This window comes from Ammospiza nelsoni, chromosome 19 (assembly GCF_027579445.1).
Source record: "Ammospiza nelsoni isolate bAmmNel1 chromosome 19, bAmmNel1.pri, whole genome shotgun sequence".
NCBI lineage: Eukaryota > Metazoa > Chordata > Aves > Passeriformes > Passerellidae > Ammospiza > Ammospiza nelsoni.
Window position 1 is genome coordinate 4,025,682 of NC_080651.1, and position 18,837 is coordinate 4,044,518.

An 18,837-nucleotide genomic window follows, 5' to 3' on the forward strand; every position below is an offset into this window, starting at 1 on the left:
CCTCAATTAGGTGTTTACTTTCGTTGAAGAATTCTTAGCATTACAGTTCAAAGAGCTGGATTTTTATCTCCAGTAATTTTCAGCTCCATTTCATCAGTGCACTAAGAGAAAGGGCTGTTGTTTTTGTTTTTTGGTGGTTTTTTTTTGTTTTTGATTTGCTGTGCAAAAGCCATACCGGAGGATATGGTACATAACAAAGACATTAAATAAAGGCAGAGGGGTCAGGTGCAGCACTCTGTCTGTCTGTCTGCCCTTGTCCATCATGCCCAGCCCCTGAACAGAAATGGAACTACAGGTGGTTCTTTAGCAAGGTGGACTCAGAGGTCTGGTGGATTTTGGAGAAGGCTTGAACTGCTAAATCCTCTGTCAGTGACCTCCTCTGGCATCCTTTGTATTCAATGTCTCAGGGCAATGCAGTGAACAACAGAAACAGCATCAATCACCACTTCCCCACATTCTTGACATGCAGGAACCATTTTCTGCTGGTTTCTGGGCTCATTGCTAAAGAAACAGAATTCCAGCAGAAATACAGAGCACCATTATGTAACTGAATCTACCAAATGGAGCATTTATATCGAGTTCATCATCATGGTGGCTGACGATCTGCAGTATTTAAAATGAGAAAACAATTTAAATGCAGTGTTTAGTCAGAAAATCCTGCACAAAGTCAGAAATGATGATAGACTCATCTAATAGTGATTTTTTCCCCTACATTACCCTTATTCTCTCTTAAGATACAACTTTTGCAGATGACGGATTGGCTCAGTGCCAAATTACAGCTTGCAGTGAAATTCTGCATCAGCCAAGACATAATCAACATTAAGCATTTGAGCCTCAAACTTCAATTTGATCCTCACACAAAGCAAATTGCAGAGAAGTGTCATTTATTGATGTTTATCCAGGTCTTGCTCATCTGCTAACGATGAGTGACAAGAGTGGTTGAGTGGCAGGTCAGCCCAAAATACCCATGTTTGGAGCAATTGGGTTCCAAATGACACAGCAATGACTCCCCTGTCAAAAACCCTCCCCAAGGCACTCAGCAGCCAGCAACCAAGGAACTCCTCTGTCCCTCTGAGGCTCAATTTGGATTTTTCTTTCCTTGAATTTTCTGCTGTGGGGAAGGGAGCGCAAATAGTTGTAACACTTGCAACAGTTCCAGCAGCATTTGGATGTCAGGAATCCATCACCACTCAGTTGTCACCAACATCTTTTCATAAAAACCCTTTCTTTAGGATTTTTCCCCCTTCTGAGAAGCTGTGGCCTCAGCAACAAAATGTAAACAGTGGTTATCTGCTGCTGTGGAATGCAACAGGTGGATCCATGATTGGTCTCCTGTGGATGTTTGGATTTACTGACCACTCACGGCAGAGCTGTTCTTGCTTTCTGCCTGGACACAGAACTTTGTCATTCATTCCTTTTCCATTCTTAGCTTAGCTAGCTTCTGAGAACTTTTCTCTCTATTCTTTTTAGTATAGTCATAATGTAATAAATATCATAAAATAATAAATCAAGCCTTCTGAACATGAAGTCAACATTCTCGCCTCTCTCTTCATCCTGCAACCCTTACAAGCCCTGTAACACTCACTTTTATTTTTTCAGCCTATTAAGGTAATTTTTTTTTTTGTTTTGTCACAAAGGTGAAAGTCCTGAAAGCAAATTCTGAGATAAGCACGGCCAATATGGTCTCTTCAGACAGCAATTTGTACTTGGTACTGTAGGCCTGGTGATGCTTAAGAAAAAAATTCAAGTTTTAAATATTACCTGAACTAGTCTTGTTTCCTACTTGCAAATAAATAGTATTCAGAGTATATATAAATATTAAGGAGAAAGACTTAATCATCTACATTTCATTTAGGTACTTTTTTAAAAAATATTTTTTAGCTGCAGTGGTTGCATATAAACAAAAAATAAGGCTCTGTTAGAGCCTTATTAGGCTGTAACTTACCAGGTCAGCAGCCCAAATGGCCTCTAGAAATAACTAGAGAAAACTACTTCAACCCTAAAGCAAGTTACGGCAGAGCCTTTTATATATTTATTATAGATTTATTTCTAGGAGCCATAATACATGCTGGAAATAACACCCCATGTTAACATGCTATCAAGGAACACTGGCTGAGGCTCGCTGTTGAACACTCTTTATTGCAAGTTAGTTCTTGTTACCAACTGCTCTAACAAAATGGTTAGATGCCATTTATAGCTTCAGTGCTAATTCCAAACATGCCATTATTTCTAATAAAGTAGATTTTGCAGCCAAGAGTAGTTAACCCAACTGTATTTCCACTTTACTGCATGATTATTGCATTTCTCTACTCAGCTGTCTGCTCAGAAGCAGAAGAAAAATGAGTTCCTTCCATGCATTCTTAGTCTTACTCTTTAAAGTAAAAAATAATTCTAATATTGTTTATTTATCTAGGATAAAACAGTTGACATATAGCTATAAATGTGGATGACAAGCCTGTCTATTAAACCAGTTATTTATATACATTTCTTTTAAATCAGAAAATAACTGTCAAAATCAGTAAAAAATGCAAAACAAAGCACATTTGTCAGCAAAAGACTAAATAACCTGCATTTTAATAAAGAGAACATCAAAAAGAGTTAAAAATTTATTTCAAGCAACTGGGTTTTTTTGCATTTCTCCTTAGCTTAGTATAGACAAGTTATTTTTTTTAAACAGATTTTAATCTTAAAACTGCAGTAATTTCCTAAAGTGCAAAGTAAACTGCAGTACAGGTGATCACCTACAATTCATGTTATCAATTTATTAACAAAGCAAGAGCACTGCATTGCTGTATGCGTATACATAAAGAGTAAAAGGTACATTTGTGGATTAATTAATAGGTAAAACCACCTTGTCAGACACCAGCATTTCATGGTTGAGTGCCCTGGGCATGAAAAGATGGTTTGGTTCTTCAAAGATAAGAAAATTTTCCTGGATTGGTCCAGGCAAACAAGACAAATCAGGAGCACAGAGCTGGTCCATGCTCTCCCAGCTGGTGCTATGCCTTTCCACAAAGCAGGAGGTACATTTAATTTAATTTAGGACAACTTTAAAAAGGGTTTGTCAGTCACACAAATTGCACTGATCTCATACCTGTTCATACCCACAAAATTAGTGCCATAAATAACTCTTGAGTTTTACAAGACCTGTAAGAGCAATTATATTTTAACAGTGGAATAACTGTTCTTATTAATAGCTTTTAAATCAGTAAAATTGTTTTTCTCTCCAGGCACCCACCGTGCAGAAACTACATTTCTTTTGCTGTTTTTATTAAACTTTGGAGGAACAAAAATGCATAATTATTTTCCTTAATGATATCTTAGCTACTTCTTACAGGAACTCTGAATCTAAACAAACATTTAACCGGTCTTCTTGAACAATTTCATTTGCTTTTGTTCCCTGCTGTGCTGGAAACACACTTTCTGCTTGCTCTCAATGAGGTATCCCAACAGTTTCTCAGATAGTGCAGCATACTATAAATACTATGGTTACAGATGAGCTGTTTCCTGCTGCCATTTACTTCATGCTTTACTTCTCTCATCATTTACAAATCAAAAATGCTTATAATTTTTCAAGTGAGAAAAAAGGGTACTCTATTATTCCCAAGAGGACTGTGGAAAACTGTGTGTGAACTACTGCAATATTCCAAATTCCCTCAGTTTCCTATTGCTCCATTTTTGCCTGCAGCAGAACATGGGCAGTCCTGAGAGGCTAAAAAGCTCTGTTTCTGATTCTGGTCTTGGTCCAATGCACATTCTTGGGTGGTGGAACAAGGCCATGTTCTGGTTTTTCATCAGAGAGTAATTAATCTTAATCTTTTTCCTGCAAAACAGATCTTCTGTAGCTGGAGGAAAACAAAGAGGTATCACTTGTTCTGTGGCAAATTAATCTTAAAAGGGGGAATCTTCCTAAGAAAATCAGTGGATTAAAGCAAGATTCAGTATTGCCTTTGAGCCCTGAAATCCAAACTAAACTCAAAGGGTGCTTTCAGCATTGTAAATCTGCTCTTATTCTGATGTGCTTTTAATACAGTGTCATCATATCCCATGTGTTTCCTCAAATATTTCAACCCCTGATTCTTCTGTGATTGGCCTCAGGCTGCAGAGCACGGCTTGCTTGGTGCCCATGGCAAGTGATGGAACAGGGAGGTGATGCCAGCCCTGCAGTGCAATCTGGAGCTGGATGTGGGTGAATCCAGTGGCTGGCAATTTAGAGGAAAACGTGCTGGTGCTGTACCAGTTGGAGCCAGATGGTGACTGAAGTTGTTAAGATGATTTGTGCTGCAAATGCCTGAAAAATTACCCTGCTGCAAAGTACCCAAAGCAGAGATGGGATCGCGGTACCGACCAAGCAGTGTGTGGGTAGAGTTTGCAAAAACTGTATGGAGTTATTTGGCAATGGTTAATTGTAATCCTTCCCTTCACTCTTTTTTAGGTTCAGCTGATCCACTATAACCATGAGTTGTACACAAATGTCACAGAAGCTGCAAAGAGTCCTAATGGGTTGGTGGTAGTTTCCATATTTATGAAAGTAAGTATTCTGCATTAGAGATTCCTAATATATAGACAGTAAATTTTCCATGAACTGTAAATGCAGGCGTTTGACTCCTAATTATGCTACAGCAATGCCCAGAAGCTCTGATCTGGAATCCAGAGACAGCTTCTTCCTAAACTGAGCATGCCATCTCTTCTCCAAAGCTTTTACAATATAAAGAAAATTAAAAGGGGTAAGGGAGGTGGGGGAAAAAACCCCTTACATCATAAACATCACTCATAAAACTTTCATGGCTATGGCAGAAGTCACTAGCTTTGCAGATATAGTGTTTCTTCATGAAATGTTATTCATTCAAATCCCTTCTAGTAGGTTGAGGCCCTGGGAGAGAGGGCCTGTCATGCTGATGTTTCAAAGCCAGCAAAATCAGTTTTTTTCTGTGTTATTTAAAACATCTTGAAACCATGCAAACTGAAAGAACATTAAAAGTAGAACTTCTAGTATCTTGCATTTCACAGAACCACAAAGGCATGTGAATATTTTGTCTCCATCCTGTTGCATTCAAGGTACATATTTAAGTCTATCATTTATAGTGATCTAACACTAAACTCTAAACTTCGTGGTTTTCCCAAGCCTCTTTCATTACACTGGAGAAACCTTTTGTCTCATTTTATAGAAAAAAAAAATTATTTCTCCCCTCCAAATATTGTTTATATTCTGTCATTATGTATCACTGTTTCATCAGTCTAAAAAAGTGTGTATTTCTGAGTAATGCTGAAGTTCACCTCATCACACCTTAGGTATGGGATATCTATTATTTCCCCTCAGTACTCTAATCCCATTTCATAAAGGTCCTAACAAAGCATTAACCTCAGATATAAAGTATGCATTTCACAGAGTATACTGAATAATTAGATATAAAAGGACAGTTTTCACATGGGTCTAATATTTAAGAAATATATTTATGTTACTTTTTTGTTGTTTTTTTTTTAATCCAAAAAGTATTTTATTATGACCCAGCAATCTGACCTGTATTCATGAAAAAGGCAAAAATTAAAGAGGAGACAGAGAGAATCTTGTCAATATTTAGAAGTACCTGCAGGGAGGTGTCAGAGGATGGACCAGACTCTGCTCAGGGCTGCTGAGCAACTGCGGGGTAGAATCTGACACATGGAAAGTTCCACCTGAACATGAGGTGTTACCTCGTATATTACCCAGACATAAACCAGAGGAAGAGAGCTATAATTTGCAATCAAAAAAGCCTACTGCAAGGAAATTATATTTATCAATAAATAAAATAATGGAATACTAGTGAAAATCCTGCCTAATATATCAACCACCTGCAAATTTCACCAAAGCTGTCGGAGGAGAAACCTGTGTTCATGCTTTTATTCAGGCATTGATTTCTGTTCACCCTGTTCCTTGTGTTTTATTTATTCTACCAACTTTCTATCAAGCTTCATTAGAAAAACAAGTGAGTAATTATTTCCTTCTCCCACAACAATGACAAAAAGGAGAATTCAACTGGAGGACTATGAGAGAGTGTCTGTGTGCACACATGGAAGAGCTGCAAGGAAATGTCTGTGAGAAGATTTTGACATTGTGCATTTTCTCTTCTGTAGGTATCTGAATCATCAAATCCATTTCTAAATCGTATGCTTAACAGAGACACCATAACAAGAATAACATATAAGAGTAAGTTTCTTTTCATTTCCTCTAGAAACAGCTGTGTTCTTTCACTATCAAATAACACATTTAGTGATCCTGAAACAAGAGGCACCTCATTATGGGCAGTAATTCCAGGTTTGCATTGTCAGGAACTCTGCATGATAAACTCAGGAATGTGAAAAAGCTCATTAGGTCATCAATTTTTCAAATGAATTTTGAACTTCAAAGTCTGTTTTACATCTGAAGGTGCAACAACAAATTAATGAAATTATATTTGACACATACATATACTGTATTCACACAGAATGTGCAGGAGAACCTCTCTACTGATAGCAGTAAAAGGGACATGTGTAGCAGCCTGGATTGTATTGGATCTGGTTATGTCAAGATCCTGCACAATTCACTGGATTTAGTATTCATCAGTGTTTTCTTTTTAAAGTAAAAGTTAAAACATTCCTATTCAACTACTGCTGCATTTAACAGATATAGAAAGAGGTTATTAACACAGCTTTTATATTTGTTATATTCTCATTTGAAAAGCCTTTAACTGATGATCCTCAATAATTCCATGTTCATATATAGACCTTGTGGAAAACCGGAGCTTAATTAAGATATTTTAGAGAAAATAATGAAAAATACATATACATAAATTAAACCTCTTCTCCTGAAAACCTCATTTCCTTTGTTGAATATTCTAAGCTGCTATGAAGTTTGTAAGTTCAACAATAGCAGAATTTAACTTTCAGAAAGTACACAGCAAGGGGATAACACAAATAATTCCTTGTTCTCTCCTGCAACACACACACCTCCATACCACTGAGGCTACTCTGCTTTTACCTGAGAGGTAAAAATCTCGTTACACCTTTAGTCCAAATAAGAGGCTTCTATGATAATGAAACTCAGTTCTCTACAATACCTATGGAAAGGAAGGCAACAGAGGGTTCTCCTCAGAATGTTTTATCCAGATTGTTCTATCAGTATCAAATGTCATCATCTCTGCATGGAAGAAGCAGATCAGTCCCATTTTTAAACTGCTTGTCCTGATTCCTTGCAAAAATGCAGCAAGGATGTTCTGCAAGAGCTTCCTGCCTACCAGTGCTGCTGCAGCATCTTGGAAACAGGGAATTATTGTTAAAGCTGAGAGCTTTTTCCAGCTCCTTCACCCACAGATTCTATATTCCCAGCTTCTGGGAACCAGCCAGATGTTCTCCCATGGGGCCCACCCTCCCAAAACTGAATATTTCATTTGTATGCTGCATTTACAGTGAAAAAAACTCCTCTTCTCCGGAGCTGGCAGCATCCCACTACCTCCCACTGCTTGTTTTGTCTCCTTACAAGGGAAACATGACTCCAATCTCACCTAATTTGGGTATTCTAAATGAAATTTCTCATGAAGATGAACACATAAAACACAGGCTGGAAAATCAGTGATTAACAGAATTGCTTTAATTTTTAACCACGGTTTTCGCTAAGTTTATCCGTTAAAATTAAATCACTGGTAGACACAATGCACACAATATTCCACAAGGCATTGGGTTACTTACTGTAGTAACAAGTATTGACTGTGAATTTTTAGTGTAAATTGGGAACATGAAAGTGTTATTGAAAGTAATTTTGCAGCTGTCTTGCATGATGGATTATAGCACCATTGCTGAAAACTAATTTTACCTCTTACACTGCAAGGATTTCTAGTGTGCCTTTAGTAGCTGGAGTTCTGCAGCTTCTACTTTAGGGCTCCACTCTTGAAGTCAATACTCAGCACAGTGCTGACAAAATGCCCAGGCCCCATGTGCTCAAGAGGAGCGTGGAGGGAATGATAAAAAGAATGCTGGTTCAAAGTCAGGACAGTCCATAACATAAATAAAAGGTTTTGTTGTTTTTTTTTTTTTTAAAGAAAAGCAACAAAATTAAGTGCTGTGTCTCCTGCTGCGTGAAATTTCCACATGCCAAGAGCATTAACAGGGAAATTTCTGCTCTTATGGCTACAGTGAAGTAAGTGGACCCCAAGGAATTTTTAAGGAGATTTTAAATGTTTATTTAGATATTAAATGTTTATTTACAGATATTGATGGCTAAAGTGAAGTAAGTGGACTCCAAGGAATTTTTAAGGGGATTTTAAATGTTTCTTTGGTTCTGTTATCGCAGCCCAAAGAATTGACTGTGAGCAAGCTGAAACAAGGGTTTTTTCAAGCAGGTTTTAGTCAGAAGCTGTGTAGGTATCTCAAAAGAAAACTTTTTTATTATTCCTCATTAAGTGTGCCATTTGAGGGGACAAGTTAGCTTTCTTTCAAAACAGTTATGCTACATGAGCTTTCATCCAGTATTTGCTTAACATCAGGGAAAAAATTAACTTTTTAGATTCCCAAAATTCCACATAAAAATTTGGTCTTCTCATTGTCTGGTAAGCAGAGAAAATGAGGATCTCTTCATTTCTTACCCTGTAAATCTAACCTAGATCCTCTTCTGGATTATCATGATATGAACTTTAAAATCAAATGTACCTTCCTCCACTCAATAAACACTATATTCCCTATAAAAAGCATTATTATAAAGAGAGCATACAAAGAAAGCCAATCCCACACATCTATTACAAGCCTAGGGATAAAAGGATTTACATTATTTCCTAGGTAAATTGTCAGAGTCAAGGCCTTTATGTGAATGAATGTGAAATTTAATGAAATCTAATTTGTAGAGAGAAAAATTCCTGGGTTTGGAAATCACCGTAAGGCACGAGCAGAACAAGAATAACACATTGTGGACTGCAGATAGGAATGATGCAGAGGGTCCAGGAAGGGCTGGATGGATTTATGAAAGGAAGCTTGTCACTGGCAAGAGATCATAACAGGGTGATTTTGAGCATTTTTGAATGTATTTTCAGTAAATATAAGCAAGAATTTGGAGGGCGGCAGTCTGGTAGTAATACCAACCCACCAGGTCTGCTTCAACTCCAGAACAAGAAACCCTTACCAAGATGTGGGGAAAGGACAGACCTGTTCGTGGGAAAAATGTTGGTAACCAAATTCTTATTGTGTCATCTTCTCTCAAGGAATCATCTGACTTCCCATGGGAATATAACTCACATACAGGCATTAATAAGTCCTGTGTTTTCTTGGACAAACCCTTATTTCATTCACCCCTATCTTTGACTTTTCCTGAAGTGGTATTTTCCTCCATTTTCTCATAGGAATATCTCTCATCTATATTAATCTTCAGTTAGTTTTCCATCTCCTAGTAAACCTTTCAGGGCAAATTCTACCTGGTTGAAATGATTTTAGCCCAGCTGAAGCCAATATGGCTGTGAGAAAGCAGATTTGGTCTTTAGGGATCTCTTCTGCCTGACTCTGTGCCACTTGGTGTTAAAACACACCACTTTCCATGGCTCATAAATAATGAACAGGGTGTTCATGTGGGAAAGGGAAAAGTGTGTGACAACTCATTGAAAACAGGCATTGGCATGAAAAAAATCCATCAGTTCTCTTCCGATGCAATTCTAGCAAAATCACCAGTGCACTGCAAATAATGTTTTCAATGACCAGATGTATTCAGTCATCTCTACTTGTTCAGATATAACTGCATTTTGACTGTGATTTCATGCTTGTGTCTGGAAGATTTGGGTTTAGGAAGAAGCTGTCATGGGCCATGGGCCACTGAAGCCTGGTCATATTAAAAGAGGGGACAGTAATGGCACTTCCCCTTCTGCTTGAGGATCCAGCCAGCACTGCAATCACCCAGCCCAGGCTGCAAGGGCAGGGCAGAGGACTCTTTCTCTAACAAACACGAGAGGGCCTGCCAGGATTTTTTTTTTGTAAAACAACATACTGTTAATATAATAAAATATATATTAATAATAATATATAATATTATATATAATTAATAATTAATAATAATATATAATAAATACTGTTATTTAATATTAAAAATATTAAATAACAGTAAGGCCCTGGTCAGTGAGGCGGAAACATTACACTCTCACCTTGACACTTTAACTGGGCTGTAGCTGCCAATATTGTTGCCCCCAAACCCTGTTCCATGTTGACTCTGCTGTGTTAAAATAAAAAAACAGGGTCACATTTTCTCTGCCTGTGTTCTTTGATTTTCTGTTGCCCAAGACAATAATCTGCAGCCCTTCTTATTTTTCCATTAGGTTGTACAAGACAAGTCTTTTGCTCATCTAAGTTATGTCCTTCAGCTACAATATGTTAAATTCAAGTTAAATTGCACCTTTCTTTTTTAGCTCCTATACAATTCCTTGATCATTTGGATTTCTCTACAAATCAAGGTCAGCTTATGTTGAGCATTGAAAGAGGGAACACACCTCAGTGTGCACTTTTCCTTGCCTGCATTTTAACATTTCCTCTGCAAATGAACCAAATTGGAGACACCACACACAGGTGAAAGGGTTCAAAGAGAACTCACAATGTTACAAATCATAACCACCCCAGCTTCCTCTGAGATACACACAAGCAGCAGTGTATCAGTAATAAAATATGTTTATCCCTGAGTGGATGAACTCCTACAGCCTAAGATTTGGCAGGCAAATCTGAGTTTTAGCTTTGACAGCACTGCCAAAAGTACTGTAAGGCCAGCATTACCCAAGAGAAATAGTGCAGATAGTACAGAAAACACTGAGGAACTCTGATGAATTTTGAAAGATATATCTCATTATATTTAGGTACATATCCACAGGATAAATTCTGTTGCAGAGGAATACACTTCATTCATTCCTAGAGAGCCTTACAATAAAGGCAGGACTCCTGGTACTGCTTCCCAGCAAGCCTTCAACCTAGAGTTTAGCTTTCTGAGGGAGCTGGCACTGCACCCACACCACTGTGCACATGAAAGGCTGGGAGGCTTCATGGAGCAGCTTTATTATCATGCACTAACTGCAATTTCCTCTCATGCCAGACGGGCAATTAAGTTTTAATTCTCTTGGCCTTTCTGAGGCTTTGTTGAGCAAAAATTGTTAATGACCCCAAAAGATGGAAAGTCAGCATTCTTCAAAGGCTTCTGCATCTCAATCAATAACTGCAACTTCAAGAAGCTTTTGACTCCAGTCCCTAAATGTGATTTAGAGTTGCCTAAATGTGATTTAGTTTTGTGAGAGCCTGTGCTCAGTTCCCAGTGTGTGTGAATGGGAATCTCAGTGCAGATCCACCCAGCAGGGTGAGGGATATTACTTGTGTTACTTGTTCTTGTCTAAATTGCTGGAGGATCCAGAAATGTGCATCTGTTAAGCTTCATTCTTTGGTAGAACCGAACATCATGTCATCGTGTTCTGGAATTAGGAGACATGAAAAGGGTGATTTTTTTTTATTTGTTTGTTTGTTTTGTTTGGGGGTTTTTGTTGTTTGCTTTGTGATGCTGCTGTTTTACCTGAGTTGTTTTCCTCCTTTGTTCTCCAGATGATGCATACTTACTACAGGGGCTTAATATTGAGGAACTTTATCCAGAGACATCTAGTTTCATTACGTATGATGGGTCAATGACAATTCCACCCTGCTATGAAACAGCAAGCTGGATAATAATGAACAAACCTGTCTACATAACAAGGATGCAGGTAAAGCAATTTACAAATTACTCAGTCTAGGATAGGTACAAAGTAATATTTTAAACATAATATTTCTAGCTTTACATTAGATTCAGCTCTTGTGCTGTAGGGATCCCTGCATGCTATTTATACAGGTTGCAGAAGCATTGAAGAGGTTTATTGTCAAAATAAAAATACCAACTGTTTAGAACTCCATCAGTATCTCCACACACAAACTTTAAGGGGGACCCTGTTTTCAGTGAGGGTTTGAACCAAAAGGTTTTCAGCAGTCTCTCCACAACTGCATCATTCTATGATGCTGTGAACAGTTACTTGGAGGCTCTACAACAAGTACATCAGTGTTGTACAAACATAACTGAGGTTATTAAGGATAACAGAGGTCATTCCTAGGTCTGAACAAACAACGTATCAATAGCACATAATGTGACAGAGATGCAGTATATGGAGCCTTCTGGAAATAAAATCAGCCAGTGCTTTCTGGTATAGAATAAAATTACAGGATACACACCACAGATACCTTTGGAAAAATCAGACTGAAGTATTGAAGCCCCTATTAGAGAGAAGCAAGAGAAACTATGCAAGAGAAAACACAACTTCACATCCAAAAGGAAGCTATTGAGGAAACGCACCAGTGGAAAAATCTCAAAAACTAAATTTCTGTACAACTTGCTTACAGTCCAAATCCTGGCGTCAGAAAACAGCAAATTTAACACCAACTGGCCTCTCCTCAGAGTTTCCATCAGTGAGTTGCCTACAGAGCTGTGACCTGAACTAAAACCTCCTCTCTTGTATACTTGAACCTCCATCTGCTCGGCCCAAGCAGGCAGCAAAAGAAATGTGGCCTGAGAAATGAAATTAGGAACGAGAAAACAACCCTAAATATCACTTTGGGATTTAAAATCATATTAACATTGTAAATAAGATTACTTTTAAAAGCCTGAGATGTTTTATTTTTGTGATATTCCCTCTGTCCAGTTTAGTCTGGAGGTAGTGAAAGCACTTTGTTTCCTTTCTAAATGGGTGATCTGGGAGATGACACAGCTGAGCAGAGGCAAAAGGCTCACTAGTGTGAACTTTTCAAACACACGACCTGAATATTTTCCTACAAGCAACATTTTTAGGTCCAACATTAATGTGCAAAATAAGGATTCAAATATTTCTAGTCTGTGCTGCTACCTATGGGTTATACCCTCATGATATTTGCTACTTGTCATGCTTTAATGGTTAATCACATCCTCCATTAATGCTTAGTTATATCCTCCATTATTAATGCTGAAAATTGATTTTGTGGAATACTTACTAATTATGTTGTGTACTCATACTGAAAAAGCAATGCCCAGCTGAAGTTTTCCCTAAAAGCTGTTAAAGACTTCCAGTACATAAACCACAGCTACTGGATTTCCCCATTAAATGCCATAAACAAACATCATAAATTGTACACTAATGTGGAAAATAATTTGTTTTTATATCTTTAAACCAAAATATTGAGGATTTCTGGTATGTAATGTGAAACCTTTTTTTTTCCCTCTCTGACTTTGGTTGACTTGGATCAATCAAGAGTTGCACAGTCACCATAACAGTCATTTCTGCCAACCAGCACTGGATGCACAGGATGATTCACCATTTCCCTCTGTGCTGTGAAACCAGCACAGGTTTCTGCTGTAGGAACACTCACAGTCACAGCACAGACAGAATCATGACAGACCTGTCAGCAAAAACAGGCTCTCACTTTTTAACATCATTAATTTCATGACTTCAGCAGCATCACTGTCAGTTTTCCTTCCCATCCAGCCTGCCCCTACCTGGTTGTTGAATAACACCAACCAAAACTGTGGCTTCTCAACTGAAAGCTACACTGTTCAGGAAATTTGCTCTTGTCATTCATCAAATTCATTTGCTCTGTACCAGCTGCTGCCATCCAGCACTGTTTATTCCATTACTTTCTGGCTCACCCAAAGACACCTCAATACTATTTTCATTCACTCCCCACAAAACTGGTTACTCTCATTTAAAATGGGGCTCAGAAACAGAGGAACACACAAGGAATGGTTTTAAGTTAACTCTGACTACAAACTGGCAGAGTTAACTTAAATTTGGTTTCACTGAAATTCTGTTTCACTGAAATTCTGTTTTACTTCAATTTATTAACTAATCTATTTAATAGTGTTGTATGTTGTTTACTTGCAGCAAAGACCAGTACTAAAACCCCCCTGTTTTGTCTTTATAGATGCATTCTTTGCGACTTCTAAGCCAGAATCAGCCATCACAGATATTTCTGAGCATGAGCGACAATTTCAGACCAGTCCAGCCTCTCAACAATCGATGTATCCGAACCAATATCAACTTTAGTTTACAGGGAAAAGATTGTCCAAACAATAGAGCACAGAAACTACAGTATAGAGGTATGTTCCACCTCCAGAATGACCCTTTCTATGCTTTCACTGAGCTCCTTTCTTTGAGAAATCCAAGGGCATGCAAGGCACACAAATAAAAACCCATAAAACTCCAGATCTTGGGGAATAACTGTGTCAGTGAATTGCCACACATTTGAAATAGATGAGTAAATGCATGACAAAAAAACAGCCTGGGACATCAGATATGTTTTTTAGAAGTAAATAGGACAGGCCCTTGGTTTTCTAGCCTCATTTTAAAGTCTTCTCCCCTTACAAAGTGCATTTTGCTCTGGCTGACTCATCCACAAAGGTGGATGAGCTAGTCTTGTTGACAACTGATCTCAAACAAAATTAGTAATTGATAAGACTTAATTTCACTTTCAAGGTGCACCACCATAACAAACACCTAAATTGCTAAGTAGATAGAAAGCTGGAGATATAAACAATGAAGCAGCTCAGTCACCTGCAGCTAGAGTCCTACACTGCCACAGCTGAGCTTTAATGTGTCTCGTGCATCTTTGAGCCCAGGCACACGACTGTGTTGCCTGAAATAATAGTGTTAAAGTGCCCTCACAGCAGTAATGTCATCATTATGAAGGAGAAGCACTAAAGGAATGAAAGGACATTTTCAGCAGCGAGGCAGATGACTGTGTTGCAATACTTCAAAGGAAGAGTCATTCTTCAGACTTAATTCTTTTCTAGAAAAAGGAGGAAACTGAACCTCCTGGCTTTTTTAAGACATTTTGCCTAAGTGCCTAGTGTAGTGTTAAAGCAGTTAAATTTGATTCACAGTGTTAAACCAGTTTCATATTTGGAGTTTATTGAAGCATGATTGTTTTTGTTTGTTTCTCTTCCAGTAAATGAATGGCTCCTCAAATGAGACAGAGCAGGCAAAATCCAAATCCTCAGTGGAATGCTTCTTCTGGGAATTGACATCATCTGCAATGCACCCAACCTCCCTCTCTGGCTCACATGCACTTTGTGCTGTGGGAAAACAGCTGCCATGCTGGAAAACTCCTCAAAATTTATTCATGTGATTGATGGCCATTTAAAAACAAAACAAAACAAAAGACAAAACAAAAGTATTACAGTAAATGTGATTACAATTTTCCTGAACTAATTTGGAGTCACAAAGACTTTTCAGACTTTGTACATATGAAATTCTTAATCTTCTCCCTCTCTCTCCCTCAACTGAAAAAAAAAAGAAAAAAAAAAAGAAAAAAGGTGGATCAGTACAGCATCAAAGTGGAGTTGTGTTCTGTGTGCCAAGTAATCTTGGAAAGCTCTCATTATTTCACTATCATTAATGGATATTGACAAGACAGAACAAGACTCCTGTAAAGAAATCATTTATAGGTATGATCTTTCTGTTCATTTAATTTTAAAAGGGACAGACTTTGCTGGATAAGTATTGTAAATATATCACTGCAGAATATAAAGGAAATTTAAATATTTCCCTCTGTCACATATCTGTAGTAGGATTTGGCAAAACCAGAATATATCCATTTTCTGTTTCTTGCTTTACAACAGATCATACTTTGTGTTGGTTACTATTAACAACTCAATAAATGTGTTTAACAAATTAATTTAGTTAAGTTGCTTTGATTTCTTTTTTTCCTTTCTGAAATGACAAGCCTCTTCTACTTGTGGATGCATTATTTGTGGTTTTATTTTTTTTCCTCTCTTTTTTTTTGTTCTTTTTTTTTTACTTAATTTCTTTGTTTGCAGCCCATTCAAGTGAGTGAAGGACAATTGGGAATGCACTTAAAGGTGGTATAACTTAAACTCCACTGGGCTCAGAAGCAGAAAGCAGATGAAACATATCTCAGTTTAAAACTGTCATTTTCCTTGCTGAAGCCATTACCGGGACAAACATTCAGTCCTGTAAATTTGTGGTGAAAGGGATATTTTTTCTTTACAGATAAAGCAGGAGCTGGCCTAGTAAAAGCAAATGCCTTTTTTCTTATTTATAATGGTCATTCACTGTGTTTGGTTACTGTCAAGAACTCAATAAATGTGTTTAACAAGTTCACACAGCACATGTTTGACCTTCTTGAATACTGAGGGATTTTTCAGGTTGATATTCTTTTCAGTCTGAAGAGGGGTCAGGCCTCATGATCTCCCATCCCTAATGCTCACATTGTACCACATTTAAGTTCACAGAAAGCAAGACAAAGCCAAACAATGCTCTGGCACCAACAAATTGTTTACACCAAATGGAAGAACAGGCACTACAAGAAGTGTGAGGGAAGAGCCAGGGAGCTTTAATGTGACAAAAAATTATTTGCAGGTTTATGATAAATTTTCACAAATTAATGCGAAATTTACTTGTTTGGGACACTTAGGAGAAGAACAGGTCCTACACAAATGATATTATGGTTCCTTACATAAAGGATTCTTCAAAGTTACATTGATGAGCAAGAAGGGAACAAATATGAGATAACCTTCAATATTCTCAGACAAACACACAAAAAAGAAACTTCTCCAAACTTTACTGCCTTAAAAATATTTTTTTTCTTTTAACAGAATTTACCTGTAGTAGATTTACAAAACAGAGCACAGAAATAACATTCTGTGCAAGCAACACCATAAATACTGTGAAATGACTAACAAGAGACACTCAGCAATGCAATCTGGTTATTTTTCCAGTGTAGGATTTGTCACTGTGAATCAAGAGATGTTGTGAAAGGGCAGTAAAGTCTAGTGAGTGATTGTGGCAGGCTGGAGCCTGGCAAGGTAAGCAAAGCCCTTTGTGTCTCAGGGATGGGCATTTTATTATGATGGGTGGAAGAGAGAAAGAAAAAAAAATCAGATGACACTGACTTCAAGTTGTTTCTTTTAATGAACGTTTTCATGTCAACAGTCATTACAATGCTAATGTCAACACTTTTTTGGAAGTAGTACCCATATAAGATTCATTAGGGATGTCATAAGCATCCCACAACATATGGTGTCTCAAATCCAATTACTTTTCTATTCAAACCATGACCTTGAATAGGTTTTAAAGCAAGAAAGAACACCAAGAAAAAGCTCCTATTGCTTATTTGATGGCCCAGTGGCATAGTACTGAAATTCAGAATTATGCCGTTTTTCGGTCTGTTCTGCTTTCCAGTTTTGTATCCAGTCTAAAAAAAGTGACAGAAGCTTAGTTTAGTAAAACAAGTAGTGGCAACATCTACTTCCTGAGACTGTTTGCACGTTGAAAGCACTGTGTACACAGAAAAGGGCATTTTGAAATACTTCAAGCAGCATTTGGCTGGGTTTCAAGTATCTCTGATTCTGAGGACTAACACTGCAGTTCTCTGTATCCTGCATGGCCTGGAGCTGACCTCCCTCTTTCTGCTGTGATAACCTCCCAACCTAGATGTACATCAGCCTCTCACCTCACAGCAGCTGCTGCCTTGGGTTGTTACATCCCAGGTCAGTGAGGCAGATGCAGAAACTGGGATGCCTTGGGAGAACACTCACTTTCGATTTAGGGCGACGCACTGGCTTTCAATATAGGGCGACACAGTGAGACACTCTACCACAGTTCCTTGCTTATTTATGTTAATGGTCCCAGTTACATCACCCCTGTTCTCCTCCCCAGCTCTAGAATGTTCCCTGTTCCCGCTTCCCCTACTGTTTCCCATTCCTTGCAACTCCTCCCCTGTATCCCTGCTGGCTCTTTCCCTCTGACCCCCCCTTTGCACCACCCCTAATCCCTCAACCCATTGACCCTCGCACCTGATGCTCCACCTCCCTCATTCCATATAAAACCCCTCGACCCTTCTTTGTTCTTGGTTCTTCTGCCCCTGAGCCCCTTAGGTGTGCCAGTTAATAAACAGCCACTGGAACACCGTATGAAGAACCCCTTTTGCCTCTCCATTACGCCAGCCTGCATTTCTCACCTGGCGGCACGAGCGTCTGGTGTTTGTGCTGAAATCTGCCTTTCCCTAAGGGAGACGCTCTGGGGAAGGCAGTGACCTCGGCAGCTCCTGCCGTGTCGCTGCATTGGGTCATCTCTGGACATCAGTCTCTCCAGCCCAATCCATGGGGAAAAAAAAACCCCCTCAGAAATCTTAATGTTCCCAAGTGCTCCTTAGTGTTCCTAAGACAATGATTTAGGCCCTTCAGCTGGGTAGTTGAAGAAATAAAAATAAAATTTTTCATCTAAATTTTACCTTTTGAAAGCACCGGTTTTACACAGAGATTATTTGGCAACATTCTTGTTAGATAGAGTTTTTCTTCTGTGACCATCTTCTTCTACGTGATTTTAAGAAAAGCCCCCAAGGATATTTTGTTTATGTGAAGATCTAAAAATGAAATCTATTCTATCTCAAGCATGTTATGTCTCCAGAAAATAAGTTATTTATATTTTTAAATGATATCTTACTGGAACGTCTCTCCTTGCTATAATACTAGGGCTAGCACTCTGCTGCTACATAAATAATACTGGTTATAGAAAACTTACAATTACTTGCCATGTTTTGGCAAGTTCTTCCTAAATCAGCTTATATTGTTACAATATAAACACTCATGCCTTTAATGATACAATTAAATCTAGAGCAATTACTGCATATATTTCCCATACTTCTTCACTGAGCTTTGCTGAAATATTCCAAATCATTCTTGCAGTTTAATGCATTTAAATATGTAATTATGTTTAGCACATTTATTATGCACAGTCACTAGAAATCAAATTCACTTTGAATATATTTTCTAATTGCTACTTAGAGGTACTTGCAGACAAAATA

General features: G+C 38.1%; 1 protein-coding gene across 2 annotated transcripts in view; it reads left to right on the plus strand.

The window, feature by feature from the left end:
• Positions 1 to 16,138, plus strand: part of CA10 (carbonic anhydrase 10) — a 155,239-nt gene extending 139,101 nt beyond the window's left edge. For both annotated transcript variants that reach the window (XM_059485752.1, XM_059485751.1), the window contains 5 exons: positions 4,436 to 4,531; positions 6,115 to 6,187; positions 11,563 to 11,717; positions 13,936 to 14,110; positions 14,959 to 16,138. In XM_059485752.1, coding sequence (XP_059341735.1) covers positions 4,436 to 4,531; positions 6,115 to 6,187; positions 11,563 to 11,717; positions 13,936 to 14,110; positions 14,959 to 14,981 — 522 coding nt within the window. In that variant the 3' untranslated portion in view covers positions 14,982 to 16,138. The remainder of the gene's footprint in view (positions 1 to 4,435; positions 4,532 to 6,114; positions 6,188 to 11,562; positions 11,718 to 13,935; positions 14,111 to 14,958) is intronic.
• Positions 16,139 to 18,837: the final 2,699 nt, after the last annotated feature.